Below are 24,498 nucleotides of genomic sequence, written 5' to 3'. Positions count from 1 at the left end.
TTTATATATGTATGTATGTGTGTATATCCATGCAGTGACAAAATGAGGGAGGAAAAAAATTTACAAAGGAAAATGCCTCGCCAGTTGATGAGCAATCCCTAAATTAAGGTGAACACTTTTTAAAGGTGGTCTCCAATAAATAATTCTCTTAATATTTATATTTCAGGAATGAGGGGTCAATGCTGCTTTTTCAATGCTCTGGATTTTATGGGGGAATAAAGAATATGCCTCATGCAGCTGTAACTGCTATGATTTTCTGCTTTTGCTGCACCCTGCCTCTGCCATTCTTCTATCATGCAGGTTGTGTACCTGTGGACCTTTTCATATGAGTATATAACAGACACCCCCACAAAAAGAGAAGAGGGTTGTTTGTGCGGTGGCAGAAAATGCTCCGGTAGGCTACGAGATGGTGTTTTATCTGTTTGCTCTAAAAACCTACATCTAGAACAGAGGGCAATGATTTATACGGATTCAGCTTAGAGAAATGATGACATTTTGTTATGTTCACACCTCTCACAAGATCTCTCGATGAGGAAATCTGTGAAACAATGTGTATTGCTTCAAACCTTTGCTGTTACTCTCCATCTTCCAGCTCAGAACACATTTCCCAAACAACAGATGTCTATTCTCTGTTCTCATTTGTGCTAAGAGTTCCTCGTCCTGGGTTGCCTGAGCTGGGCATGAATGTCAGAGCCACAGGTGGTCATTTGTCCGCAGGTCACTGTCCTTAGACTTCAGTGTGCTTAGTTTTGAGATGAGGTCTTCAACGCAGGTTTGAGATTGAGCTGACAGAAGTGATAGGGGGGGAGGTGACTCTTCATGCAGCTCCATTTTTGCTGCTTGTATGTTTGTTGTCTGGATTAGGAGAGCATGAGCCGGGCACCTTTATGCTGCCTCTGCTCCTGGTTTTAAGTTTTGGACTAAAAACACTAGATCACAAGTGAGACCAACTGGAAGGCTGGCCAAAAGATGTTTTCCGAAGTTAAGTGAGCTCCTCAGAGAGCAAGCCAAGACTGTTTAACTCCAGAAGGTATCTGTAGCCACCTTTATCTCTCCCCAAAATATGCCCTGTGTGTAGTTTGACTGCATCCAAGTCGCTGGTGATACTTTTTTATTCCTTCCCTGTAAGAAAGAATATATTTAGCTTCCCTCAGGCACCAGCTTTCCAGCTCTCTTGTCTTTCAACGAAGGTACTAGCAAATAAGGTAGGAAAATGCATCTGGGAGCAGTCAGTGGGTGTCTGTCCAAATAAACCTGTCTGTGCTGCCCAGTGCTTGGCCATGCAGAGGTACAGATGTGACAGTAAGGGCTAGCAACTCCTCTGCTTCAAGTAGTGAAGGAAAATCTGCCCCTCTGCTCCACTCTGGTGAGACCCCACCTGGAGCACTGTGTCCAGCTCTGGAGTCCTCAGCACAGGAAGGACATGGACCTGTTGGAATGAGACCAACAGAGGGCCACAAAGATGATCCAAGGGCTGGAGCTCCTCTGCTGTGAGGACAGGCTGAGAGAGTTAGGGGGGTTCAGCCTGGAGAAGAGAAGGCTCCGGGGAGACCTTCGAGCCCCCTCCAGTCCCTCAAGGGGCTCCTGGAAAGCTGGGGAGGGACTCTTGATGAGGGAGGGGAGCCATAGGAGGAGGGGGAAGGGTTTTAAACTGGAAGAGGGGAGATTGAGCTGAGATGTGGGGAAGAACTTCTTTGGTGTGAGGGTGGTGAGAGCCTGGCCCAGGTTGCCCAGAGAAGCTGTGGCTGCCCCATCCCTGGAGGGGTTCAAGGCCAGGTTGGAGGGTGCTTGGAGCAACCTGGTGTGGTGGGAGGTGTCCCTGCCCAGGGCGGCGGGTGACACTGGAGGATTTTTAAGGTCCCTTCCAACCTGAACCATTCTATGATTCGATGATTTTAATCAATGTAGCAAGCGGAGCAGTATTACTGAGCTGCCTGCGCAGGGAGGAGAAGAGGGATTAGAGCAGTAATGAGAGCAGTAAAAGCAAGGGTGCTCTTCTGAGAGCAGGTGTGAGGCTGTTGTTAAGGATCAGCTATGGCATGTCTTTTCTAAAACAGGGGGTGACTTACTCTGCAGAAGGGTAGATAGAGATGCACTGTCATTCCTAAACACACTAAATATTCTTAAATACTGGTGTGCCACGTGGAGGCATGCTGCTGGCCCACCGTGTTTTGATTGCTGCCCAGTCCCCCATTATCTGCTCTGGGACCACCTTGGCTGGGTGTTAATTGCTGTGTAAATGCTGAATGATGGTCCGCACACTGCAAAAGCGCAAACAGTGCAAGAAGCTAAAAGAAGCTCCTTCAGAAGAGCATCTAGGACAAGTGCCAGCTCAGTGTCAACCTTCTCGGATATCCTGTCTACCCTTGTGCTAAAGCTGCTGCATCGAGCTGATGTTTACAGGTACCTGGGTTTATTCATCACCACGAGCACTGCAGGTCTGGCCAGTGGTTTCCGAAGCAGCCTCGCAACTCTCCTTGCCCAAAACACACTGACGCCGGAGTGAATTTTGAATGACCCCAGACTCAGCTTCCCCTGTGGTCTGATAAGCGTCCGGATAACGTACGCCACAAACCGTGTCAGAATGCGGAGAGCATAGTGATGGAGCAATCATGTGAATGCTGAGCGTGCACTTAAAAAACGTGTTCTGCGACCGTCGTGGCAGCGAGGAGCAGAGCGCGCTTGCTTCTTGCCATGTGGCTAGTGTCGATGTGCACCAGCCTTCTCCCTGCTGGGTAGGAAGAGACCCAGAAGGCTGGGTCAAGCTTTCAAGGAATATTTAATTTGCCAGCCATGCGAGAGTAGGTCTTAGAGTGTTAAAAAAAAATAATAAATAAATATATATGTATATTTAAAAAATCCCCACAGAGAACAATTTAATCACAGATCATGCGCGATTTTTGAAAAGGAATGGGTTTCTTTCTTACAGGGTTTTTTTTTTTTGGTTGGTTTTGTTGGTGTGGGTTTTTTTGTTGTTTTTTTTTTTAAAGCCTGCAGCTTGCTGGTAGGGTCTGGAGATAATAATTTGCAAAAGAATCATGACTTACATGCCAACTGTTTTAAATACAAAGCTGTAAACAGTGTCAGTGTAGGAGGAGATGACTCCAGCTCTGCAAAAGAGACTAAGTAGGAGGGGCAAAACTACAGGCAAGTTGAAATATTCTTGTTTTAAAGGGAATAAGTGGCCATATTGGATGCAAAGGACGATTTTCACATTTGGGGCTTGAAGAGAGTTCTAGGGGACAAGATCTGTTAAGGAATGTCAGGAAGGAGAACACAACAGTGATTGATCCATGAAAGGCATTGTATTTCCTCCTCTCCTCCCGTTTATCTGCAGTTCATTTAATTGCAAACCTTGTTGCAGTATGGATATCAAGAAAATGCGTATACATAATTAACATGGTGAAGGTAGAGGCTAAAAACTATAAGTAAATCTATAATAGCAGCTGATTTTTTTGAATGAAAACACCATAACCTGCTTAAGTGGTTTTAGTATCAGTTTATTTTCCCTGTCATATTTTATAAACCCCTTACTTGACAGAGAATCATAAAGCTGTTGTAAAAATGGTTTAATCATCTCTTGGTATGAAAACAGAAAGTACTTTTGCTTGTCTCAGTGTTTGCTGGAAGTGCGTTAATGTATTATTCATCGTGGCGAGGTCACACACGCACGGAGCCCGTGTGAATGTCTCCAATAGAGAATGAAGTTAATGATGTTGACTTGAACACACGGAGCAAGTCCGATGAGCTTCTGCCTCCTTTCAAAAGGTCACCCTTCTTTTCTGAGGTTTTTGTCTTCTGGTTTAACCCCAGGAGCTAAGTGTTTGAGGTGATCTTACTGATTTATTAGCAAGATCAAACAGGGAGTATTTTCTGTCTTTTTTTGTTCGAGGTATTTGGTTTTTTTATTACAATTAACTGACTTTTGCCATGGATAAATCTACTAACTATCATTCTAGGAGCACAGAAGGCTCATTAGCCTATTGTCATACTCGTTTTTTAAGCTGTCTAATGCTGCCTTCCACAAGGTGGCCAAGGCGTTCGTGGTGTTTATTCCTAGATTATTTTTAAACAGAACCATTTGAGAAGCAACTTCATAGTTTCTTCAAGTGTGCTGGGATTTGTTCAGACTGTCCAGATTCAGAACTGGATGTAACTTGTTTATCTGATGCCAGATTAGGAAACTCATAGTAATTTCAGTGCCCCAACCTAGACCGTGTCCCTGAGGAACAGCAGATGTGATGTTCTGCTAGCTGCTGAGAGGGCTCAGAGTCTTCCTGAAAGCCTTTGAGAGGCATTGCTGAGCGATGAGGAGCATCAGCGGTCCCAGGAAGAGTGGGCTGGGAGAAATGCCATGCGTAACAACCTGAAAATTAAACACGCCACACTACTCAATTTCAGGTGTGACACCAGAGACGGAAAAGGGGCTTTGGGTGAAAAGTCAGTTCTGAAAAGACTCACACACTTGTCTCTGAAATCGGGAGTGAACCTGAAGGCAGAATTTGTATTTTTGGACCAGGAGATTGATAGACTACAGAGGCTTGAACAAGTTCAGGCTCCCTCCCGAGCGCAAAATAAACAGATAAAATGGCCATGGGGTATTGAGTTTGGGACAAAAGGCTCAAGTTGCTTGTTGGAAAATTTACCAAGATGTTTAGTGGATCCCCCTACCACCATTTAGTATATAGTGTGCCGGATTTAGTATGCCGTTACCCGTGACTAGTGGAGGTCTCTGTACCCAGTAGCAGACTTGTGGCAATCCTGGTGGCAGTCAGCCATCTCCAGAGCTGAGGAATTGCCAACAGGGACCAGACACAGGGTCGCTCTGATGCAGGATCCTACCTCTATGATGCCGGGACTGGAGACAAGTATGAAGAGCTTGCAAGATACAGATACGGGGTTAGTTTGCCTCAAGAAGATCACATTTTAACTCCTAGGGGGTTAAGTTGTTTTAAAAGGATTTTGGGTTGTTTCCAAAATGCCTAACCTGCAACTATTACAAGTCCTGATGTTTTTGCTTTCCTTGTTTCCTGTGACATTTGCTGGGTGTTTGGCTTCAACCATGTGTGATAGCCTGGGCTCCACTCTGCTGTCTTACTGCACTGTAGGAAAAAGTATTTCCCTTTATTAATTTCAGATTTCTTGTTTTCCATTTGCCTTTATCGTGCATAATGCATCATGGTGTTTCGTGCTTTTTTTTTTTTTTTTGAATTTTGCTGCATTTTGTGTTAAGTCTTCACGCATAATGCCTTTCAGATCATTTTGCAGACAGCTTTTAACCAAGAAAATTGCATTTCTCTCACTAAGGAGTATTCCATTCTTCTTGGGGAGGTCCTTTGCTAGTATGCAGTGATTACAGTGTATCTTGATTTTACACCAGTAAAGCTTTCCTGGATTAGATTTAGCTTCAGCAAACAGAAAACCTGTGATTTATTTTTGAAATGGTGCATTCTGTTCCAGTCAAATTTTGCGCCCTGCTTCCCATTCTGTAGCTTTGTTTATCTTTTAGCCACGCCACAAGTATACAAGTGGACCGAATTATAAATCGCATAATACTTACGAGGACACCAGAACGTTTCTGGCTAAAATTTTTTTGTCTCGTTGCAGCCTTGCCCTTCCTGTAGTACCACCCTTGCTCCCCACTGCGATGTCAGCGTAGAGGAAGGAGCTATCCAAAATGGTTGTCAGGATGAGCATAAAAACAATACCAAGGTAATTTAAGTATTTATCGTATTTTCCCTTATTTCTCTGCTTCACTTAGCTTTCTCATTTTTGTATTGCTGTCCCTTTATTCAAGCTCTTAAGCAGCAGAGCGTTTTGATTTTGAGCATGTGTTCTAAAATTTAGTTGAGCCCTCCCCCCAAATTTTCGAAATCATCAGTGATTTTACAGGCCCAGTTTGATACTCAGGAGAATCTAAGATTTGAACTCTGAGGCTAGCCAAAGAAAGAAGCACAAAACCCACTACCATGCTTTCCATCCCCTACACCAGTTGGCTGGGTGTCACCTAGCCACAAGCTACACCTGTGTCTCGCCAGTGTCTCCTGCATCGTAGCCCCAAGCTAAGACAGAGTCATTCCTGTTCACACACACGCAACTGAAATTCACAGCATCAAAGTCGGTTCGCATCCTTTTTCTGACCGACAAATACAGCTTCTTACATATTCAGGATGCTGCTGCCAAGATTGCTTTCCTTGCCTGTTGCTTAGATATCCTCGCTGAAGCCACCTCCTTCCTCTACGATACCAGATGCTGCCTGTGTTGTCCGTGGCCTTCGTAGCTTCTCTGCTCTGCCTGTTGCTTCTCACTCCTTCCTGAATATTCAGCTCCTGCCTAAGTACGGACCCGTGCTCATCACCTGATTGTTTTAATTTCAAATAAGGTTAACGCTTTCCCTTTTTGGGGAGAATTTCCTTCATGTCTGTCCTTACAGCTCATCTCACGTATAGAGCTCATGGAAAAACTCACCAGCGTTTATTCTACTGATGAGCTACTACGTTAATCTGTGTTTGTCCCTCTGTTCTCTGCCTGTATTTGACCTGTTGTGTGCTATGCTTAAATTGTAAGCTCAGAAGCAGGGGCTGCCTTACTGTACCGGACTGAAATGGTTTGTAGCACGGCAGACCATGTTCGCTGCCAGGGTTCCTAGGAAACAGATGAAGAAAAAAAAAAAATAAAATAATAAACCCTTCAGCTCTGGGGGAGATAGAGCAGAGCGGCCAGCAGGTACTGGTCTTGGAACAGCATGAGATCTTTAAGACAGAAAACACTGTGGGAGATGTGCTCAGGCTGCCGAGATGGTGTGTGTGAGATGCTTCTTCCCCAGGCTGCCTCTGCCCACGTGCCAGGGATCTCCAGGAGCCGCCTGCAAACAGAGATCTTCCTTGGGTACCAGCTGCCCCCTGGCATATGTCGTCTTCATCGAAATTATCCTTTCAAGTTTTTCCAACTACAGCTGTATTAGCTTCATGCGTGTTAATCAGCAAGTCATCTAACCTGGCTTCAAAGAGGTCTGTACAGTGCTGAGTATGTCTGTAATTTCTCTGTAAGGAGCATGCTAGTGGAGGCCAAATCTCATGTCCTACTTTGATGTGGTTTAGTTACTGCTAACTCAAAAATTGGGCCAGTTATGTGGCTACCAGTAACTCTGGGATGCCTGTTTAACTGAGAGCTTAAAGAACAGCTCTGTTCAACTTCTGCACAAAGTTACCGTGGCATTTGATTTCCAAATCTTCTCTGCGGTCTCAGCTTTCCTGGGAAGAAGAGCCATAACCTCCCTCTCCCCCATCTCTGGAGCCTGCACCCTTCCCACGCCACGTCCCTGCTCCTGGCCCTGCAGCACTTATGCCCTCTGTTTCTGTCTCGGGCTCTTTCTGGCTCACGTCCCTAAATGATGTTAAACATCCTCAGACCTTCATGGTTCACAACAGCCTCTGGAGCTGTCTCCTGATGGGAGGAAACTGTCTCATGGTGCATCAAACCTCTGATTCTCAAAAGAACTGCGCAGTCTGTTGCCAGCAGAAACCACAGTAACACTGGAGCTAACAACATTTAATAAATAGGGATTTTCTCCTTACACACAAGCAGTTTCACACTCTAATCCCCTCCTGTTAAGATTAACAGAGTGGAGACAGCACAGGAAAACCTTGAGCTGACTGAAGGGAAGAGTTTTCTTAGGGATTTGAGCTTTTGCCAAGGAGCTAAAGAGAAAAGGCCAAGAGAGGTCCATGCTGACCTTCTCTGAAAGAGCAGAAATTTTCACTGCATTCTTCGGATGAACTTGAGGAACAGACAGGGAAAGCAAACAGTGCACAGGGGTCCCTATCTTGTGTTTGAGCTGCTCGTAGCAAAAATGGTCTTCCCTTGGTTACTGCTTTTCAAGTAACGACATTTGCTGCAGGGGTGAGGAAAAGGAGAAAGAGTCTTTACCAGGGAAAAAAAAAAGGTGATAACTATAACCTTTAATTATTTAGTTTTTTTAGGCCTCAAGTCGTTCTGAGCAAATATAATCTTTAGCATAAAACAAAAAAAACCCCAACTAAAAACCCCCAAACAACGCAGAACCTTCACTTCTAGCAACTCGTTGGACAGTTGTCTCTGGTTTGCCTTTGTTAGTTTTCCTCATCTCAAAACCCGCAGTCGCTCTTGTGCTCCACAGCCGTGTTCCCTCTGGAAAGGCTGAATAACCTGTTACAGGAGGACTTCCTCTGAAGCTGCTGAATATTTCCCTTTAGAAAAGAAACTGGTGACCTTTGGTGTGAGAAGTTCTTGTGCCTCTGGCTTACCAGGAGCGTGCCCTTCTGTCTTACGCAAGCTCCTCTCCGGTCCAAGAGATTTTGCTCTGCTTTTGCTGAGATACGTGTGGCTGAAATCACCTTTCTCTTCTGTTGATTACGTTCTTTAGCAAAACATTGGCAGCACACCAAGATAACTGCTAAATTTCCTATTCTGCTTCGTCAGCTGCTGTCGCTGGGCCGTGAACACCTGCAAGCTGCCAGAACAACTGTTGTGAGTGGTAGAAGGGACCAGACTGGGAATCCTTTCATCTCCCGCCTCCCAGCACGTGGCTCCAGGGGCTCCCACCTCCGTCGGGGCAGCCTGCGGGGTGGGGATCCTACGTTCCTCCCAGGCAGGAGGAAAGGGAAGCACAGCCCACCTTCCTCCTGCTTTTCCTGTGGCTCCGGGGAACCATTCCAACACACCTTGTTATGGCTTTAGAGGTCTTGGCAGTGATAGGCAACCAAGCCCCTGTGCTTTCTGACTTTTCCCTGCACAAGGTGACCTTCTTCTGCTGCTCCATTGGTCTTGTGTCTTCACTGGCTGTGTCTGCACACAGAATCACAGAATAATATGGGGTGGGAAGGGACCTCTGGAGATCATCCAGTCCAACCCTCTGCCAGAGCAGGGCCACCCAGAGCAGGTTGCACAGGAACGTGTCCAGGCAGGTTTGGAATGTCTCCAGAGACGGAGACTCCACCACCTCTCTGGGCAGCCTCTTCCAGGACTCTGCCACCCTCACAGGAAAGAAGTTCCTCCTCGTGTTTAGGTGGAACTTCTTATGTTCAAGTTTGTGCCCATTACCTCTTGTCCTATCCCTGGGCACCACTGAAAAAAGACCAGCCCCATCCTCCTGACACCCACCCTTTAAGTATTTATAGGTGTTGATCAGATCCCCCCTCAGTCTTCTCTTCTCCAGACTAAAAAGACCAAGTCCCTCAGCCTTTCCTCATCAGAGAGATGCTCCAGGCCCCTCATCATTTTTGTAGCCCTGTGCTGTACCCTCTCCAGCAGTTCCCTGTCCTTCTTGAACCAGGGAGCCCAAAGCCGGACCCAGTGCTCCAGATGAAGCCTCACCAGGGCATAGTAGAGGGGGAGGATGACCTCCCTCCACCTGCTGGTCACGTTCTTCTTGATGCCCCCAGGATGCCATTGGCCTTCTTGGCCACAAGGGCACATTGCTGGCTCATGGGCATCCTGTTGTCCACCAGGACTCAGGTCATTCTACTTGCCTAGATTCACCCAGTTGCTTTGCACGGTACATACACAAGGAGATTGAATTAATTTTGCATGGGCAGCCGGAAACCAGATATTTCTTAACTTTAACAAAGTTGATTTTACAATCCAAGTAACATATTTCAGTGCATGGTTGGGGTGGTGATGATATTTACGGTATTTATTTATGGTCACTGTGGTGGCATCCAAGAATAGTCTTCTGGAGGAGCTTGTCACTGCTGTGCTGACTGCTCTACAGGCAGAAACGAAGGAACTTCTGTCGTGAGTGGGTTTCAGGATGAGGATAAATGATACGTGATAAATGATAAGACACGGAGGGGGGAGATGAGCGTTCAAAGATGCTAAGTTTGATAGATGTTTGCATTTGAAACTGATCCTGACTAACTGCAGTTCATTATCATTCTAACCATATTTAGTTGCCCAATTTTTTGGGGGCTTGCTTCAGTGCAGCTTGGTCTAGGTCAAAGAAAATGTGAAAAGAAGGAACTTCAGGTTCCATGAAAATAGAAAACTTTTGCTTTAAAGTAATTTGTGTTCTTAAGTGAATGAAAGCAGAATTGATAATACTGTGTACCTAAGCTGTGTTGCAAGTTGGTGTCAAAATTTAAAACTGTAGTACTAATTAATACAAAGGCAAAAGGAAACTAGAAAGTAGTATATCATAGTGAAGAAAACATAGTTTAATTTGCAGGATAATTTTTTTTATTTTTTTTTTGGTAAGCTGATGAGATGTACAAAAGGGCTGTTCCCACAGGTAGGAGAAAGGAGGAAGCTCTGCCTGGGAAAGCAGCAGGGCTGTAGCGGTCAGTGGAAGGACCAGGAAGGGCTGGCAGAGTGTGTTGTCTCCTGACCTGTGGAAAGAACACAGTTTAAGTAGGTATTTAAAAAGCTTTATAGAAGAATCTTGACCTTAAGCTGAGTGAATGAAATTGGGGCTTGTGGTAGGTCTTCATTGTGTGTGTGAAAATCTACTTTGTTTTCTGCTCCTTGGAAACTTGGTACATAAAAAGCAAAAGGACGACACCTAAATAGGCACTTAGAGAAGATGTGAATGACTTCAGGGCAGGTGGAGTGAGGTTTTTAACGTGAGCAGGTAAAAGCTCAGTGTGTTGAGGGACTTCAACTTCTGGTCCATGAAATCCCTTGTATCTACTTTCTCAACCACTAATGTTCCCCATGTGTGTTCTGCTTTCTGTCATTCAGGCTCCAGGAGGACACAGTCCAAAGACTCAAAATGGACTTTTGAGTCCTCCCCAGGAAGAAAAGCTCAGCAATAGTCAAACCTCACTCTATGAAATGCTGCAAGAGAAAGGGAGATGGGGCGGAGTCAGTCTGGATCAGTCAGCTCTCCTTCCTCTGAGGTTCAAAAACATCAGAGAAAAGACAGATGCTCACTTTGTGGATGTGATTAAAGAAGACAGGTAAGGAAAATCGACTTGTACAACGTAAAATTGTATAAAGGAGAGAAGGCAGTAATGGGGGCCCGTATCTTTAATTTTTATTTGTGTGCTTTATGTCTAATGTCAATAATTATTGTTAACATATAACATGTTGTATGTTTCCTGATCTTAGTCTATGTTCTGTTTAAATGACAGTAGGAACTTGGTGTCAGAAACATTCTGCTCAGGAATATTTCTGACACCAGGTTTTTCATCATTTCCGTGGTGAACAGTCATTCTTCAGTCGAGTCTTCGAAAGGGAAAAATACTCTTTAAATGGCTTGTCATGAAGTTGAATTCTTATCTTTACATTAAGAAGGCCTTTTAATGCATGTAGTGTGTACCTTCCTCTGCAATTAAAAGTGTAACATAAAATCTGAACCACAAAACTCACATTTTTGTATAGGAAAAGAACAACATCTTATACATTGTGTGACTGACTAATGCCTAGAAATCATACTGGGCTTGGAAGCAGAATTAGTAGGAGTGGATTCTCATGGACCTACTACCTACCTACGGCATTTTGTAAAGTTATATTCTGTCTCTATTTCAAAGAAAAAACTTTATTTTGGGCAGAGGGAAATACGTTCTTTAAAATTCAGTAGCGTGTGATATTTTTTTTTTTTTTTGTAAACACTCAACCATATCTCCCTTATTATGGCAGTGACTTGACTGGATCAACTAAACAGATAACTTGAGTTTGTTATTATTTATGGCTATTCTTATATTTGCTTCACTGCTTCCACTCAGATCAGGGGTATTTTATCTAAATATCCTTGAAACCGTATGCTCGTAGAGACTCCGGGCTGCTTGGAACAGGGACACTGTCGTCTTAACTGAAAACATGACTGAAGCAGGGAGACGTGACGAGGGGGGGACACCAGTCCCTCTCCAGTCTCTTCTCTAGATTTTTTCAGATTACTTTCCTCCTGTGCCGACTTCGGGTAAAATTTAGCTTCTCCTTTTTCCCCCCTCTGTGTGTTGTCTGTCATTAGAGGCTGAGAATAGGTATGCAACTGATATTTTCAAATATTGGGAGACAGACTGATTGGGAAAGTCCAAATGTTGGCAAAAATCAGCAAGAAAAAATTGGATTTTTGTTTAAAATGTAACTAGCATGCTGCAAATTTTTAAGTTATAGAAGTAGCTTAATTTATGCTGTTGGTTGCTGAAGATACCGAGCTCAAGCTCCTGCGTTCTTGGTGCTTTTCTCCTCCACTTAGAAAATGGATAATTCTTTCTGATTCGGAAAAAGGAAAAAGTAGGACCATGATTTGACATCAGTCAAAGCATAGCTTTTTTTTTGGGTCTCAATTAAATATCATCATTACCATATTAAGTGGGCCATTTCTTGTTGCCAGGGAAACTTCTCTGCCGGGTTCAGTTCATGTAAACATAACTTTCCAAAAATAATCTTCTGATTAATTAGGTCTATGCCAAATGCTTTAAGCCTACCGTTTTACATTAAGCCTTTTTAACGTTTCTCAATGGGAAGTTAGATGTAATAAGTCATTTTAAAAACTTCCTTGATCCCCTACTGTAAAACTTAAAATATATTGTTGGTCTCAATAAAGTGGGGAGGATGTTTGAATGGGGAATTCATGGGAATGTTTGTATTATTGCATGATAAAAAATACTGTCCTTTGTTCATTGTAACCTGCGTGTTACTGTGTATTTTAACAAAAATCTATAGTTTGAGAGTACAAAATGTTTAAACTTAATTTCATTGGGGATATCCTCAAAGGAATCTTGCTTTTTAGATTTTTATTTCCAAAAAAAATTTACATATTCCTTAGGTTATAAACTTTTTGAAGTAAAAGAAACAAGTACTCATCAGGACAGTACTTACAAACAATCTCTTTAGACTTAGGAGTCTAGAGGGAAATAGGGAGGAAAAGAGGGAATTAGAGGGAAATAACAGTGTCCCAGGGAAATAGGAAGCTCTCCCAGAAGCTCGGTTCTGTGCAGCCCTTCATAAAGAGAGGCAAGAGAGGGAAGACAAGAAAGAATGAAAAAGAGGGACTCAAGTGAATGTGTCCTGTTATTCCGCCAGAGTGTCCTGATGTTTTTAATACATTGGCCAAGGCCAGAATGTTTAAAGGTTATAAAGTATCTGCCATATTCATGGTTGAATTCTCTTATCTTCTGGAGCTTCAGTCAGGGAATGTGTGTTCGTCTGGTCTTGCGTCTCAATAAAAAAATGCTTCCCACATACCATCTTGTGCTGGGGAGCTCGTGCTTCCAAAAAACCTCTTTGGCAAGTCTTCGTAAAAAATAAACAACAAAAAAACCAAACCCAAACCCCCTTAGAAAAAGAATTCGGGGACAGGCTAGCTGTGTAGGATCTTTCAGCTTCTTCATCTGCTTAGAATTTGATCTCATGTGAGCAAGAGCGTGTGCTCTGAAGACCCAGATAAGAACCAGCAGAGAAGAGAAGGGGATGAGCACGCAGGACCTTGCTCTGCCACCATCGGGCACAAGGATTCGGTGCTCTCCGAGTCTAGTCCTTTCAGCTCTTTGACACCTTTGACAAAGGTTTGCAGATCAAGTGCCCTTGATGTCATTAGAAAACTTCTTTCATAAACCTCTTAGAACGCTTTTTTGTGTTTTACGTTTTGTATTTTTGCTCCGGAGGGTGGGGAATAGAAACACCTTTTTAATGATTGAGGCCTCTTCTCTTTGGGTTTAGTTTGGGGGTTTTTCTGCACTTGGCACTGGAAGATAAGGTGAAGGAGTGCATAAATACCCTCTCGTAGATGCTGCCTCCTGGTTTGTTAGTCCTAGTGACCTGGTTTCATTATTTGTCACTGCTTTTGTTGATGATTCTGGTAATTTTAAGTCTTCTGTTTCAGAAGTAAATGTAAGCTATCTGTCTCCTCAGGTTCTGTTTCTCTGTGGCCCAGATCGTTATGGGAACATTTCCAGCTGAGTTACTGAGTTATTGTAGGGTCTTTGAAACCACAGAACCGAGGGGCTCTGAAAGAGTTACAGCTGTATAAACTGACGTTGATATTGTCTCTTCTCTCTAGCCTCATGAAAGACTACTTCTTTAAACCACCGATTAACAAGCTGAGCCTGAACTTCTTGGATCAGGATTTGGAGATGGCCTACAGGACGAGCTACCAGGAAGAGGTGCGTTGGTATCCCTCTGTAATCTGTCTGAGCAGCCTGGCTGTCAGAGCTCTGAACACGTTTCATGGCAGTTGATGGCAAGGCTTGTGAAATGTCACGTCTGATTTACTACTTGGTATTGCTGCCCCTGAAAACAGTCTCCTTTCAGTTTACCTGTCTTGTGCCAGGCCCTGAGTCTGGTTCGATGTTTAGGCTGGAAATGCGTTTTCACAATCTGCCGAGATACACTGATTATTCAGGTTAATATTTTAAGGCGTTAGGCAGGCCGGAGAACCATGCTAAGGTGAAAGTAAAGAACCAAATGCTCCTTGCCTTCTCATCAGATATTCTAACTTTGAGAATGGTAACTTTGAATTCGATTCTTGTTCACGTCACAGCCTCATGGAACTGTGGAACAGCCTGATATCCATGTGGAACCCAAACCTGCTCTGAGCTCGAATGGCTTAAGTTTTTTAAGTGTGCTGTGTTCAGAAACGGGCAGCTCAAAACACTGTTCAATTGTAAGGAACAGCAAGTAAATTGTAAGGAGCTTGGTGCCTTCCTCAGGATCCTGCGCTGAGTGTAAAAAGTCCTTAATCTCCCTGGGGACTAAGAGTATTGCAGCTTTCCATGTCAGTAGATGTTCCTGCCTGGCTGATATGAACTGGGAAGGTGGTTTGAGTTTACATATAGCGACATAAGGTGTCAGTACTAACTGAGGCTGCGTTTCCGTGAGTAGCTTAAAAATTTGCTGCCAAAAGAGGGCATTTACTCTCCCCTCCTTGTTCGTACCCCTCCCTGCTTCTTCTCATGGCTCTGGTGCTTATCAGGCATCCCTGCTGTGAGCCAGTTCATTTTCCTGGCCTCGCATGAAATATTCTTGTTTTGTTTTTCTGTTTGGGGCTTTTTCTTTTTCCGCCTGGGTCTGTTTTCTGTCGTATTGACCCAGCAGCTCACAGAGAGGTTGGCAAGTGCCAGAGCTGGTCCAAGATAAGCGTCCAGCAGCAGGAAGGGGAATGGACCCTTCCCTTCCAGTCTCTTTGAGCTATTAGTCATCCATCTGGCACAATCGCATCACGATAAATGCAGGTGTTGACTTCTTTCCTTCCCCGTAAGTCCTACATGTGAGGGCAGGTAGGATTTCTGCTTCTGCTGCTCATTGCTTTCTGTTCTGAGCAGTGTTGTCACGTTGTCCTTAGCAATAGCCCTTATTTGCTTCTTTTCCTGTGTTTACAAATGAGACTTAACTTACTTTTTTAACAAAGGGAAGCCTCGTCGTGTTGCAGTTCCTTTTGTTCAGGAGCTCCACGCTCATCCCGCAGCGCTGTATTCCAGTGGTATCTCTCTGAATAAAGCTCGTGTAGCAACAACGGGGAGAAGCTTCCCGTGGGATAGAGCCTGCAAAATTTGCACAAACTATGCAGAAAATAGTAAATCAGGTTCTTTCCAATGGAAAAGATTGGAAAGAGGGGCAAAGCAGTGATAGTCAAGCATATGCAGATGACCTGTTAATGTGGGTATGTAGGAAATTTGTAGAAGGAGCAGGAATGTGGTCTGTGCATTTTGTTAGTGGCAAGTTATTAATTTGAAAATTATTATGTAAACCAGCCTGGAAATGGGAATCTTCCCTCTCTAATAGTAACCCTGCAGCACTGGGGCAAAAACCCATTAAAGCCTTTATATTAGCATAGTTCTGGTCCAAAACAACAACAAAACAGATCTTCTCTTGGGGAGTGAAATGATTTGTCCGCGCTGCTGGTTCTTTAATTACCTTGCAGTAAACTGTTGCTGAAAGTAACTTCCACCACCGCCGAATTCACCTCTAATGACACAGTGCCAGCTGCACGCTCGCCTTGTGATCGCTCTCTGTGAGCGGCTCCGCTTCCCAAGAGCTTGCATGGCCTGTTCTGGTTTGGAAATTAAGGCACTACTTAACGCTGGTGGGGCATCCTGAACGCTGTCACTTTAGGATACAGGGCTGCTTTCCTTAATTCAATTTCTGTGACTTTCTGCGTGGACTAACAGTTCAGATTAAAAGGTAATTTTTGGCACAGAAATGATGCTTGCTGAATTTATTAGGTTGCAGAGAGGTACAAATGAGAGGAACAAGTTCATTTCCCCGATACTGCTGAGTGCAGATAGTGCTCTGAAGAGCCAACGAAATTTTCAAATTAAAGCAGGGTACAAGCCTGCAGTACTCAAACTGGGCTACTTCCCGGTGATATTGATAACATACTTTTTTGGTTTTCCTTTGGAACTTGCTTTCTGCAGTCCCTGGGGCAGATAAAAACACTCATAAGATGGGACTCATCTGAGTAAGCCAAGACGTGGAGCTCTTCATCTACTTTTCAGCCGGACTGGCCAAAGCAGCACAAAGCGCAGCTGCACCAGCGCCGGGGCCAAGACAAAATGGGATGGGAATGTGTGGTAAGGGGTTACGGAAGAGCAGAACTTGGTGTCCTGGGCTCTGATCAATTCAGATGACATAGCATCCTGATGGCTGCTTTTAATCCGGTCACAAGGAGAGATGTGAACTCTGCCACAGGAGAGTAACTGGTTCTGTAGAGTGGTGTTTGGAGGGTTTTCTTTAAAGAACCGTCAGAGCTAAAAGGCTTATTGTAAAATCTATTATTGTTTTAAATGAAAATCTTTGAAGACAACTTCTTATAGCATTATCTGCTAGTAATTATGGGGTTTATGTTCCTTTGCATAGGATAGGCAATTTTCATATGGTTTATTTCTGTATCATAATACTCTATAAAAATCACCCCAGGCCCAGGGGCTGTGCTGCCAGCACTTTCTTTCAACACAGGCTTATTCTCAGGGAGCTGTGATGGCCTTTGAACCACCTCTTCTCTTTCTTGTTTCCAAACAGTACTTACGCTGGATTAATGCAGTGGCAAAACGTTCTGTATTCCTTTATTTGCTGAATTCTGCAAAATAACATTTAGTCCTTTTCATCCTTTCCCTCGATCCCTGTATTTCCCCGCAGGTTATAAGGAACGCTCCAGTGAAGACATTTGCCAGCGCTACCTTCAGCTCGCTCCTGGACGTGTTCCTCTCCACCACGGTCTTCCTCATACTCTCCATCACCTGTTTCCTGAAACACGGGATGGTCGCCTCCCCTCCACCACCTGCAGCGGTCGTGGTCTTCATCATCGCCATCCTGCTGGAGGTGCTGTCCCTCGTCGTCTCAATTAGGTAAATAAAGCATAAGAAAGTCTTGAAACAGCAGTGAGAACTGAAATGGTGGCTGTCTTGGGAACGTTCTGTTTGACAGCGTCCCAGGAACTCACTTGGACAGTCTGTAATATTTGGAGAACAGTGTTAGTGAAGCCGAGAAAGGCTTGTGGCAGAACTTGCGCAGAGAGAGGTCGAGCTACAGAAACAGGAGGAGAGAAAGGTGACTCTGAGAGAGGTCGCTTAAGGAAACAGAATCTGCACGCCCTGCCTGGCCCTGCTTATTGTTCCTTGGGATGCCACACGCAACTGGATATCTTCTCTCACAGGGCCGTCAGTGAGGGAACTCGCTGAGGGAGGGAATTCAAACAGAAAACTTCCATCTGTCCTTCAAAAAAAAAAACCCTCCTTTAAATTCCTTGATAAAAGTACACCGTTCTGGTGTTAAAACCGAAATAATTTATCGAAATGCAAAGAGCAGTCCTTTATTCTACCAAAAAAAATAGAAATTGCAAGTGTCACATTGCATTTGCCCGGAATTAGTTTTCTTAATGATCTCTATTTCAAGTCTCATGGGTTTAATATTAAAATAGTTTGTGTTTTCTCTGTTTGACACATAATTGGAGTCGGCGTTTCCCCCCAGTCCTGGGCTGTGTGACAGTCGGCTGCTGCTTGAGGAGGGAAGGGGCACTAGTTGCTCTCTGCAGAAGGGTGGCTTCGCAGGACTGTGCTTGGCAGTGCCAGCCCCCAAAACTGCCTTTTTGGAGGCAGTGCTGAAGAATCCTCAGCCCCTGAATTCATGTACGTCCCTGCAGCCCTGCGCCTCTGCCTCTCCTGCGCGCTGGGAGCTGAGGCCGGGCTGCAGACGCGGGTTCCTGGTATTTACCAGTGACTCCTCGTTCCTGGTTTGTACCCAGGCACCCAGAGGATGCGTGTCCTCGACTTCTAGGACAGTTGTGGGCCTCACCCCGGCGTTTCTAACCAGTCACCCAGTGGTTGCTGAGCAATTCCCGCCTAACGTGGGGTTTCCCCCAGGCAGACTGGAGTTACCAACACGTCCGAGGGTAGCAGAAGACTGCGGTTGTGCACCCTGTCCTGGGTGTGTTGTCTGATTTGTACAGATACGCCGTGTAACCTGTTATTAACCCAGATGATAGACCTAATAATAAGTTGTTTGTTTGCCTGTACTTGGGAGAGCAAGTTTATTCTGCCCTCCTCATCCTCCGTTTTCACGGCGCTTCCTTCTGACACAAGAGCATGTCGTAAGGGTGGTGCGTGGAAACGTGTCTCCTCACTTGTAGTTCTGCGAATCTAACAGGTATGTGTAAGTTAAAATGCGTTTGTAATTACAAGTTAGAGGCAATTCTGCTGTTGTTTCAAAAGAAACAATAGATTGCAGTTTGCCCTCATATTTTGACTTTTCAGGCTCAAGGTAAAAAATACTAAATTAGTACTTTTGTCACTAAAGCAGGCTTGTAACTCAGTGTAAATGTATGCAAATGTATTTAAATGAAAGCTGGCGTTTAGGAGTAGAGAGAGGTCATTTGTGAACAGTGGAGAAATGCTTTTAAGGACAATGTTTCTTAGCAGGTGTATTTGATTGTTGCAATTTGAATAGTATCATAGTTCTGGAGGTTTCGGAAAATCTAGACGTTCACAAAGCGTTAAGGACCCGTACTGGGAGATGGTTGAACTGGCAGGACTGTCATTCCAGTGTATCCTTAAAGGGATTAACTGTTGCTCTGTCCTCTCTCATGCACCAGAAATGCATTTTCCCCTTTGCAGAACAGTTTCTATATTCTGTCTCAGGTGGGGGGGTGAGGTTTTTTTGTCAGTTTAATGTGCCCAGGCAGCTCTTTCATCGCACCAGGCAGGAGAGTGGAAAGGCAGCAGCGAGCAGGTCATCGGGGTTTGGTGGCCGTGGCACTGAATCCTTGAACTCGTTCAGCTCTGAACAGCTCAACCATCGCTTTGCAGAAGAGCTCATTTCTGTTATCCAGATATGTTTGGAGAAAATTCACCTTGCAGGTGTAGCATTTTTACTCCATTTTAGTATTTTTCGATTCATTATTGTTCCCACTCGTTCTTCCAATGCTACGTTGTATTTGCCTCTTCTTATTTTTTACATTTATAAAAACTATTTCTATAATCTTAGAAATTTTATATGTAGGTACATAAGGTTTTATTTCAGTCCTGTTCTATAATTGGCGGTTTATGGGTTTGTTAACGAGAAGGAAAATTGCCGTTTTCAATACGCTGTCTATATAGTCAAGAATTTGCCAAGTGCTTTTGTCTTTGTGAGCCGTGTACGGCTGTACCGAGCTGCGCTGTGCTGCTGAGAGCCCTGCTGTCTGGTAGTGAGCCTGGGCCATTACCAAGGGGAGTTTAAGTGGCTTTATAATGTTTTCTTAACACTGTTTGATTTTGCCACTGCCATTTCTAGTATTTTCATGAGAGTATGTTGGCTTAAAGCCCAAATTTTACTTTCTTAGGTGGCTTGGATGCCCCATTTGAAGTCGGTGAGATTGAAAAAGCAAGACTTCTAAGGCTCCTAAGTCTTAGAGGTATACATTTTTTAATATTAATCATTCTTTTGTGCTTAATTCTGATTTGAAAAACAGCTTGAGAAACATCTCATGCTGTGGATATCGCCTGTAGCCAGCCATTAAAACTCACGTAGTCCTACCTGAGTCCCCACTCGCAGGAGGTTTAGGATGCAGGGGATGCTGTTGTGCAAGTGAGAGATGTCTTGCTCCTTCCTTTAAATAGGAGGGAAGTGTCTGTGAATCCCTCTGGATTTACTCCACACTTTACGAGCAATTGGTTCTCGGGAACTTGCTACCACAGGCTCACATTTGCAATCTTTCCTCTGCTAACGAGGTATAATTTGTATTTGGCTTAACTCTGATTGTCGCATCTAAGGTAACGCTTCCGTAAATCTCTTAAAGTACAAACCAGGATCGTCTCAGATCTGAGCAGATCTTACCCCGGGAAGCCTCTTGAAAATAGCCTTATATTGTGCACCAAAAAAGAACAGTCTTCATAGATGAAAAATCTCTGCAGCTTTCTGGTAGGTTTTCAGTTTTAAATGTAGTGGCAATGACGTATTTGGGGAGGGGAACTTGTGTAGGAAAAATGGCTGGCTTGGCTTGGAGGGTGGGTTGGGATTTTTTTGTTGTTTTGAATTGATAATATGTATTTATATCATAGTAAATACATAAAACGTGTTTTTTGAGCCCCTCTGGTCTCTACAACCTGAGGGGCACACTTCTGTACCGTTCCCGTGAGCAGAGAAAAGAAAATCGTCTTTTTCCTCTGGAGATCCTCTCCAAAGTGAGGACTTTGGCTCCAGCCACTCGTTATGCAGAGAAATGGTGCAGAACTTCCTGTGCAGAAATGTCATCCCAAATGACAATCACAGAATCCCACCGAGATATCTTGAGGGAGGAGATTGGACTACAATGCTGGGCACCATCCCAGAATTTCAGGAAAAGGGATTATTTTAGGACCAGAAAAATTCTTGCCTAAGTTTCTCATTGTATTTTCATTATCCTGATGCGAAACACCCTGCCTTTAAATGAGTCTAACTTTTAATTGAATCCAGGACTCGGCCTGGGAAGTCCTCGCTCCGGCTCTTGTGGTGAGACCTTTAGTTCAGCTGGAGGAGAGGGAGAGGAGAGCACTGTCTGTACAATGAGAAACGAGTTAAAACTTAAGTTCTAGAAGAGCAAAAGTCTTCCTGGAGCAGAGCTTACAGAGGAGAAGGATGTTTTGATTCCTTGAAGTGTCTGATAATAAATTATTGGGGTACCTATAGATGAGGATCCCACTGTTAGCACGAGTGCCACTCTCAACTTAATTGTATAAAGCAGCACGCAAAAAACCACAGCGCTTCATTTGGAAGCGTGTGGAAGGTGTCATCTCTTGTTCTGCAAATGTAGGGCAAAGAATGTCCTTCTGCCCACTTGAAACGTGACTGCTTTGACTTTCCTGAGTTCGGTGGAGGTGTAAGAGGTCCTAAAGTTCTGCTGTTTTATAAAAACACCTTGGGAAACGTCTCTGAACGTACAGCGGTGTGTGAGATTTCACTTGGCGTTCTTAGGAGTGCAGGTAAAAGACATCTGCCGTTTTAGCTGTAAACACAGGACTTTTGTTAATTAGGTACTTTTGACTTCTTGTTCTCGAGTAAACTTGTTATAAGTAAGTTTGTTTAAAAAAAAAATGCTTTGCTTTTGATAGCATCCTTCAGTGAAGGCTTCTGGGTGGAGAGGTGAGGCCTGAGCAGTGGATGTTTCAGCAGTGTTCAGAAGAGTGGGAGGTGGGAACACTTGATAAGATGCTTCATGGATTCAGAAGTACCTTTCTAGAGGGCAAAAACCAATACCTCTGGATGGAGAAAACTGCTGTTTTCTAAGGAAAACTGGCCTTTGCCTGGTGCTTCACCTCCCTAGGGTGGCCGCAGCTGGGACCCCGTGGCCAGCCAGTAGTGAGCTTAATGAGCCGCTTCTGTTAACGACAGGACTGATAGAGAGTATTGATGCAAGGGAAAACAGTGTATTCTGCTTGCCTTTATTTTATTTCTAACATCTGTGACTTCGCTATTTAATATCCCACCAAATTGCTGCTACGCCAAAAGATTTTGATTTGAACTCTGGGAATTGATTTTAAACTGCCAGTAAATGGAGAAATGATGGTAACGTTCCCCGTTCCCCATTAATCATTGATGTCAAAGTTACTAATTTGAACTCCAGCTTGTGTAAACATCTCGGATGCTTTAGCGTTTAAGCCCTGTTGAGCTACCCAGTGACACTGCATTATTTACTGGTGCTGCCCCGTAGCCATTAAATCTGTCTGCAGCTCTCCTTGCCCTCTGGATTTGATGCACTCCTCACTTCCTGCCATGGGAGGGTCGTGCCGTATTTACGGCCTTTCTTCCCTCTTTTGGGAAGGATGAGATTTCCATCGGTTTAATTCCAGAGGGCAGAGCATTGCGATAAATACCGGAGCAGGGAAAAAAAAAAAAAAAATTTGGGAAAAAAAAAAAAATCAGTGCAAGAAGGTAAATGTTATCACAAGAAATGTGGCATTGTCCTGGAATTTGCACTAGCTTTTTTTTGAAACACACAGTTGCCTAAATAAAGAAGTGTCCTCATCGCAGGATTAACTGATCGGGTTCGCCGATGGATTTGTTGCTATAGTTCCCACAAGAATTTGTCCTGGAGCCATGGAGGCTTGGCAAAAAATAATAAAATAAAATAATAAAAAAAAGCTTTTTGCACCATGGAGTCCCTGTTGTGTGGGTTGGGGTGAGAGACATGAGCTGCACCGGGTATCTGCCAGGCGTTTGCGTGCCACGGAGCCGGTTCCTGTGCCAGGCTCCGTGGGAGCGAGCTGGAAGATGCGGCAGAGCGTGGGCAGGGGTGTCGCTGAGCTGCCTTCCCAGAGACCGGCTCCTCCGGGCTCTCCAGCCGCCGGGGATGCTCTGCCTCCGACCCCCCCCTTTGTTTGCCTTTACGGTTCGGCCTCCTAAATGTTAATCCTAATTTGTAGGCTTTGGGAGAATTGTTCTTTATTTTTAGAAGCATGAACTTGGGTGGCATTTCCAGAAGTACTCGATACTGGGCAAACTTGGCTGCCGCTGGCAGCAGGGAGAGTTCTGTCACTGGTGTTAGAGGCAGCTGGGTTAGAACACTTCAGAAAACCCAATTCTTATTCTATCGAGCTTTTTAAAAAATTTTTGTTTTGCTTTATAAGCAATTTTTTAAGTTTCTTTGTTGGAAATTCTTTTTTATGATGGAATATAGCTAATAATTATTGGTGTAAATGGAAGGCCATCAAACTAGGAACAGGCAAATCTGTGAGCACCCTCTCGTGGGGTCCTGATGTATTACAGCGTCTTCCAAATTTATCTTTTTCTATGCACTTAAGTATAATTTCCAGATTTTAATATATTACATTAGGGAAGAGCTCTTGAAGCTTCAATAAAATGCTTGAGGTCACAAAATTCACGGAAGCCTAGACCAGAGAATTAAAATATCATTCATAAACATAAACATATTTAATCATAAACAGTCCTCAATGATACATATTTAAAGGTGTGGAATAAGTGTCAAATCCACATAAAGAACTTTAAATTTTTCCTGGTTTGTATCAGGCTTTTATCCAGTATAATACCTTATATTTTAGACAACAGGGTTAAAAAAATCAGTGGCTATTTTTTCTCTATTAAAAGATACAGGTAGCGTGGATTAATTTGTGTAACTTTGGAGATTGTGAATTTCATATTTAGTGTATGTTGTATTTATACTTTTTTTTTTTTAAGCTGTGAACGTCTCTATCCAAAAAAAAAAGCACTAATTATGTACTGTTTGGGCTCTGTAGCCCACTGTCAGGACAGCAGATTTTACCTGCCTAGACTGCCGATGATAATTTCATACATCCACATGTACTGGCTTTGGATGAAGCTAACTCTCCCACGTTACCTTTTTGTGCCCTCATAAAAAATAATTAGAAACTTGAACAGCAGTTGCAATTTTTCTGGAGTGACTAACGTTTTTTTGAGCTTCAAGAAAGAAGTTATCCTGAGGATGTGTGTCTCTAGATAAATAATAGCTTTCTGTGCAATGTCCCGAAGCATTAAGCCTCCTTTTACCTTTCCTTATTCCTTTTAACAATTAGAAATGCTCTCATTTAAAAAGTATCTCCGTTAAGCCGCTCTCCAGAGCTCTTCCAGTTGGCTCCTTCAGCGCTTCACAGGTTTGGGCCGTCGTTTTACCGGCAGCTTGAGGCAAGAACCGTTCCTTCCCGCCTGCCTCGTGCGGAGCCAACTGGGTTGCTATGGTGGGTGCCACCCGGCGAGCGGAGGAGCCAGCTCGGTTGCCAGCTGGCCCCCGAGGTGCTCATCCCAGCCGCTGCCAGCTCTCAGCCCACACTCCTCTTCCCCTTCCCTAAGGAGAGGGAAGGGAGGATGGGAACTTCTGGGTGGTTGGAACTGGGAGAACTGGTTTGGATTGCAGTATAACGTTAGGGTGGCGTGGATTTGCGCGGCCTCTGGGTGGTTGCTCTGTTAGCAGGGGACACAGCCCTGCTTTTCACACATTTCTGGTGTTAGTTTAAGTAATTTTTTTTTTAACTTGTAAAAGCTTCCCTTCTCCCCACCCGCTTTAAGGCTAAATATTTAGGAGAGAAGTCTTTCCTCCGCTTACCTTCCCAATAAGTGAAAATTGCGTTTCAGTAGTTGGGTTTCGGGTTGTTT

At 44.0% G+C, this 24,498-nt stretch overlaps 1 protein-coding gene across 1 annotated transcript in view; it reads left to right on the top strand.

Moving 5' to 3' along the window:
• ADCY9 (adenylate cyclase 9) overlaps positions 1 to 24,498 on the top strand; it is a 90,424-nt gene that overhangs the window by 49,165 nt on the left and 16,761 nt on the right. Inside the window, exons 3-6 of the mRNA XM_074158259.1 lie at positions 5,608 to 5,712; positions 10,717 to 10,934; positions 13,982 to 14,084; positions 17,056 to 17,264. Of these exons, the coding sequence (XP_074014360.1) occupies positions 5,608 to 5,712; positions 10,717 to 10,934; positions 13,982 to 14,084; positions 17,056 to 17,264 (635 nt within the window). The remainder of the gene's footprint in view (positions 1 to 5,607; positions 5,713 to 10,716; positions 10,935 to 13,981; positions 14,085 to 17,055; positions 17,265 to 24,498) is intronic.

Source organism: Numenius arquata, chromosome 14 (genome assembly GCF_964106895.1).
Source record: "Numenius arquata chromosome 14, bNumArq3.hap1.1, whole genome shotgun sequence".
Classification (NCBI taxonomy): domain Eukaryota; kingdom Metazoa; phylum Chordata; class Aves; order Charadriiformes; family Scolopacidae; genus Numenius; species Numenius arquata.
Note: the sequence above shows the minus strand (reverse complement) of the source record. Positions and strands in the feature narration are given on the sequence as shown.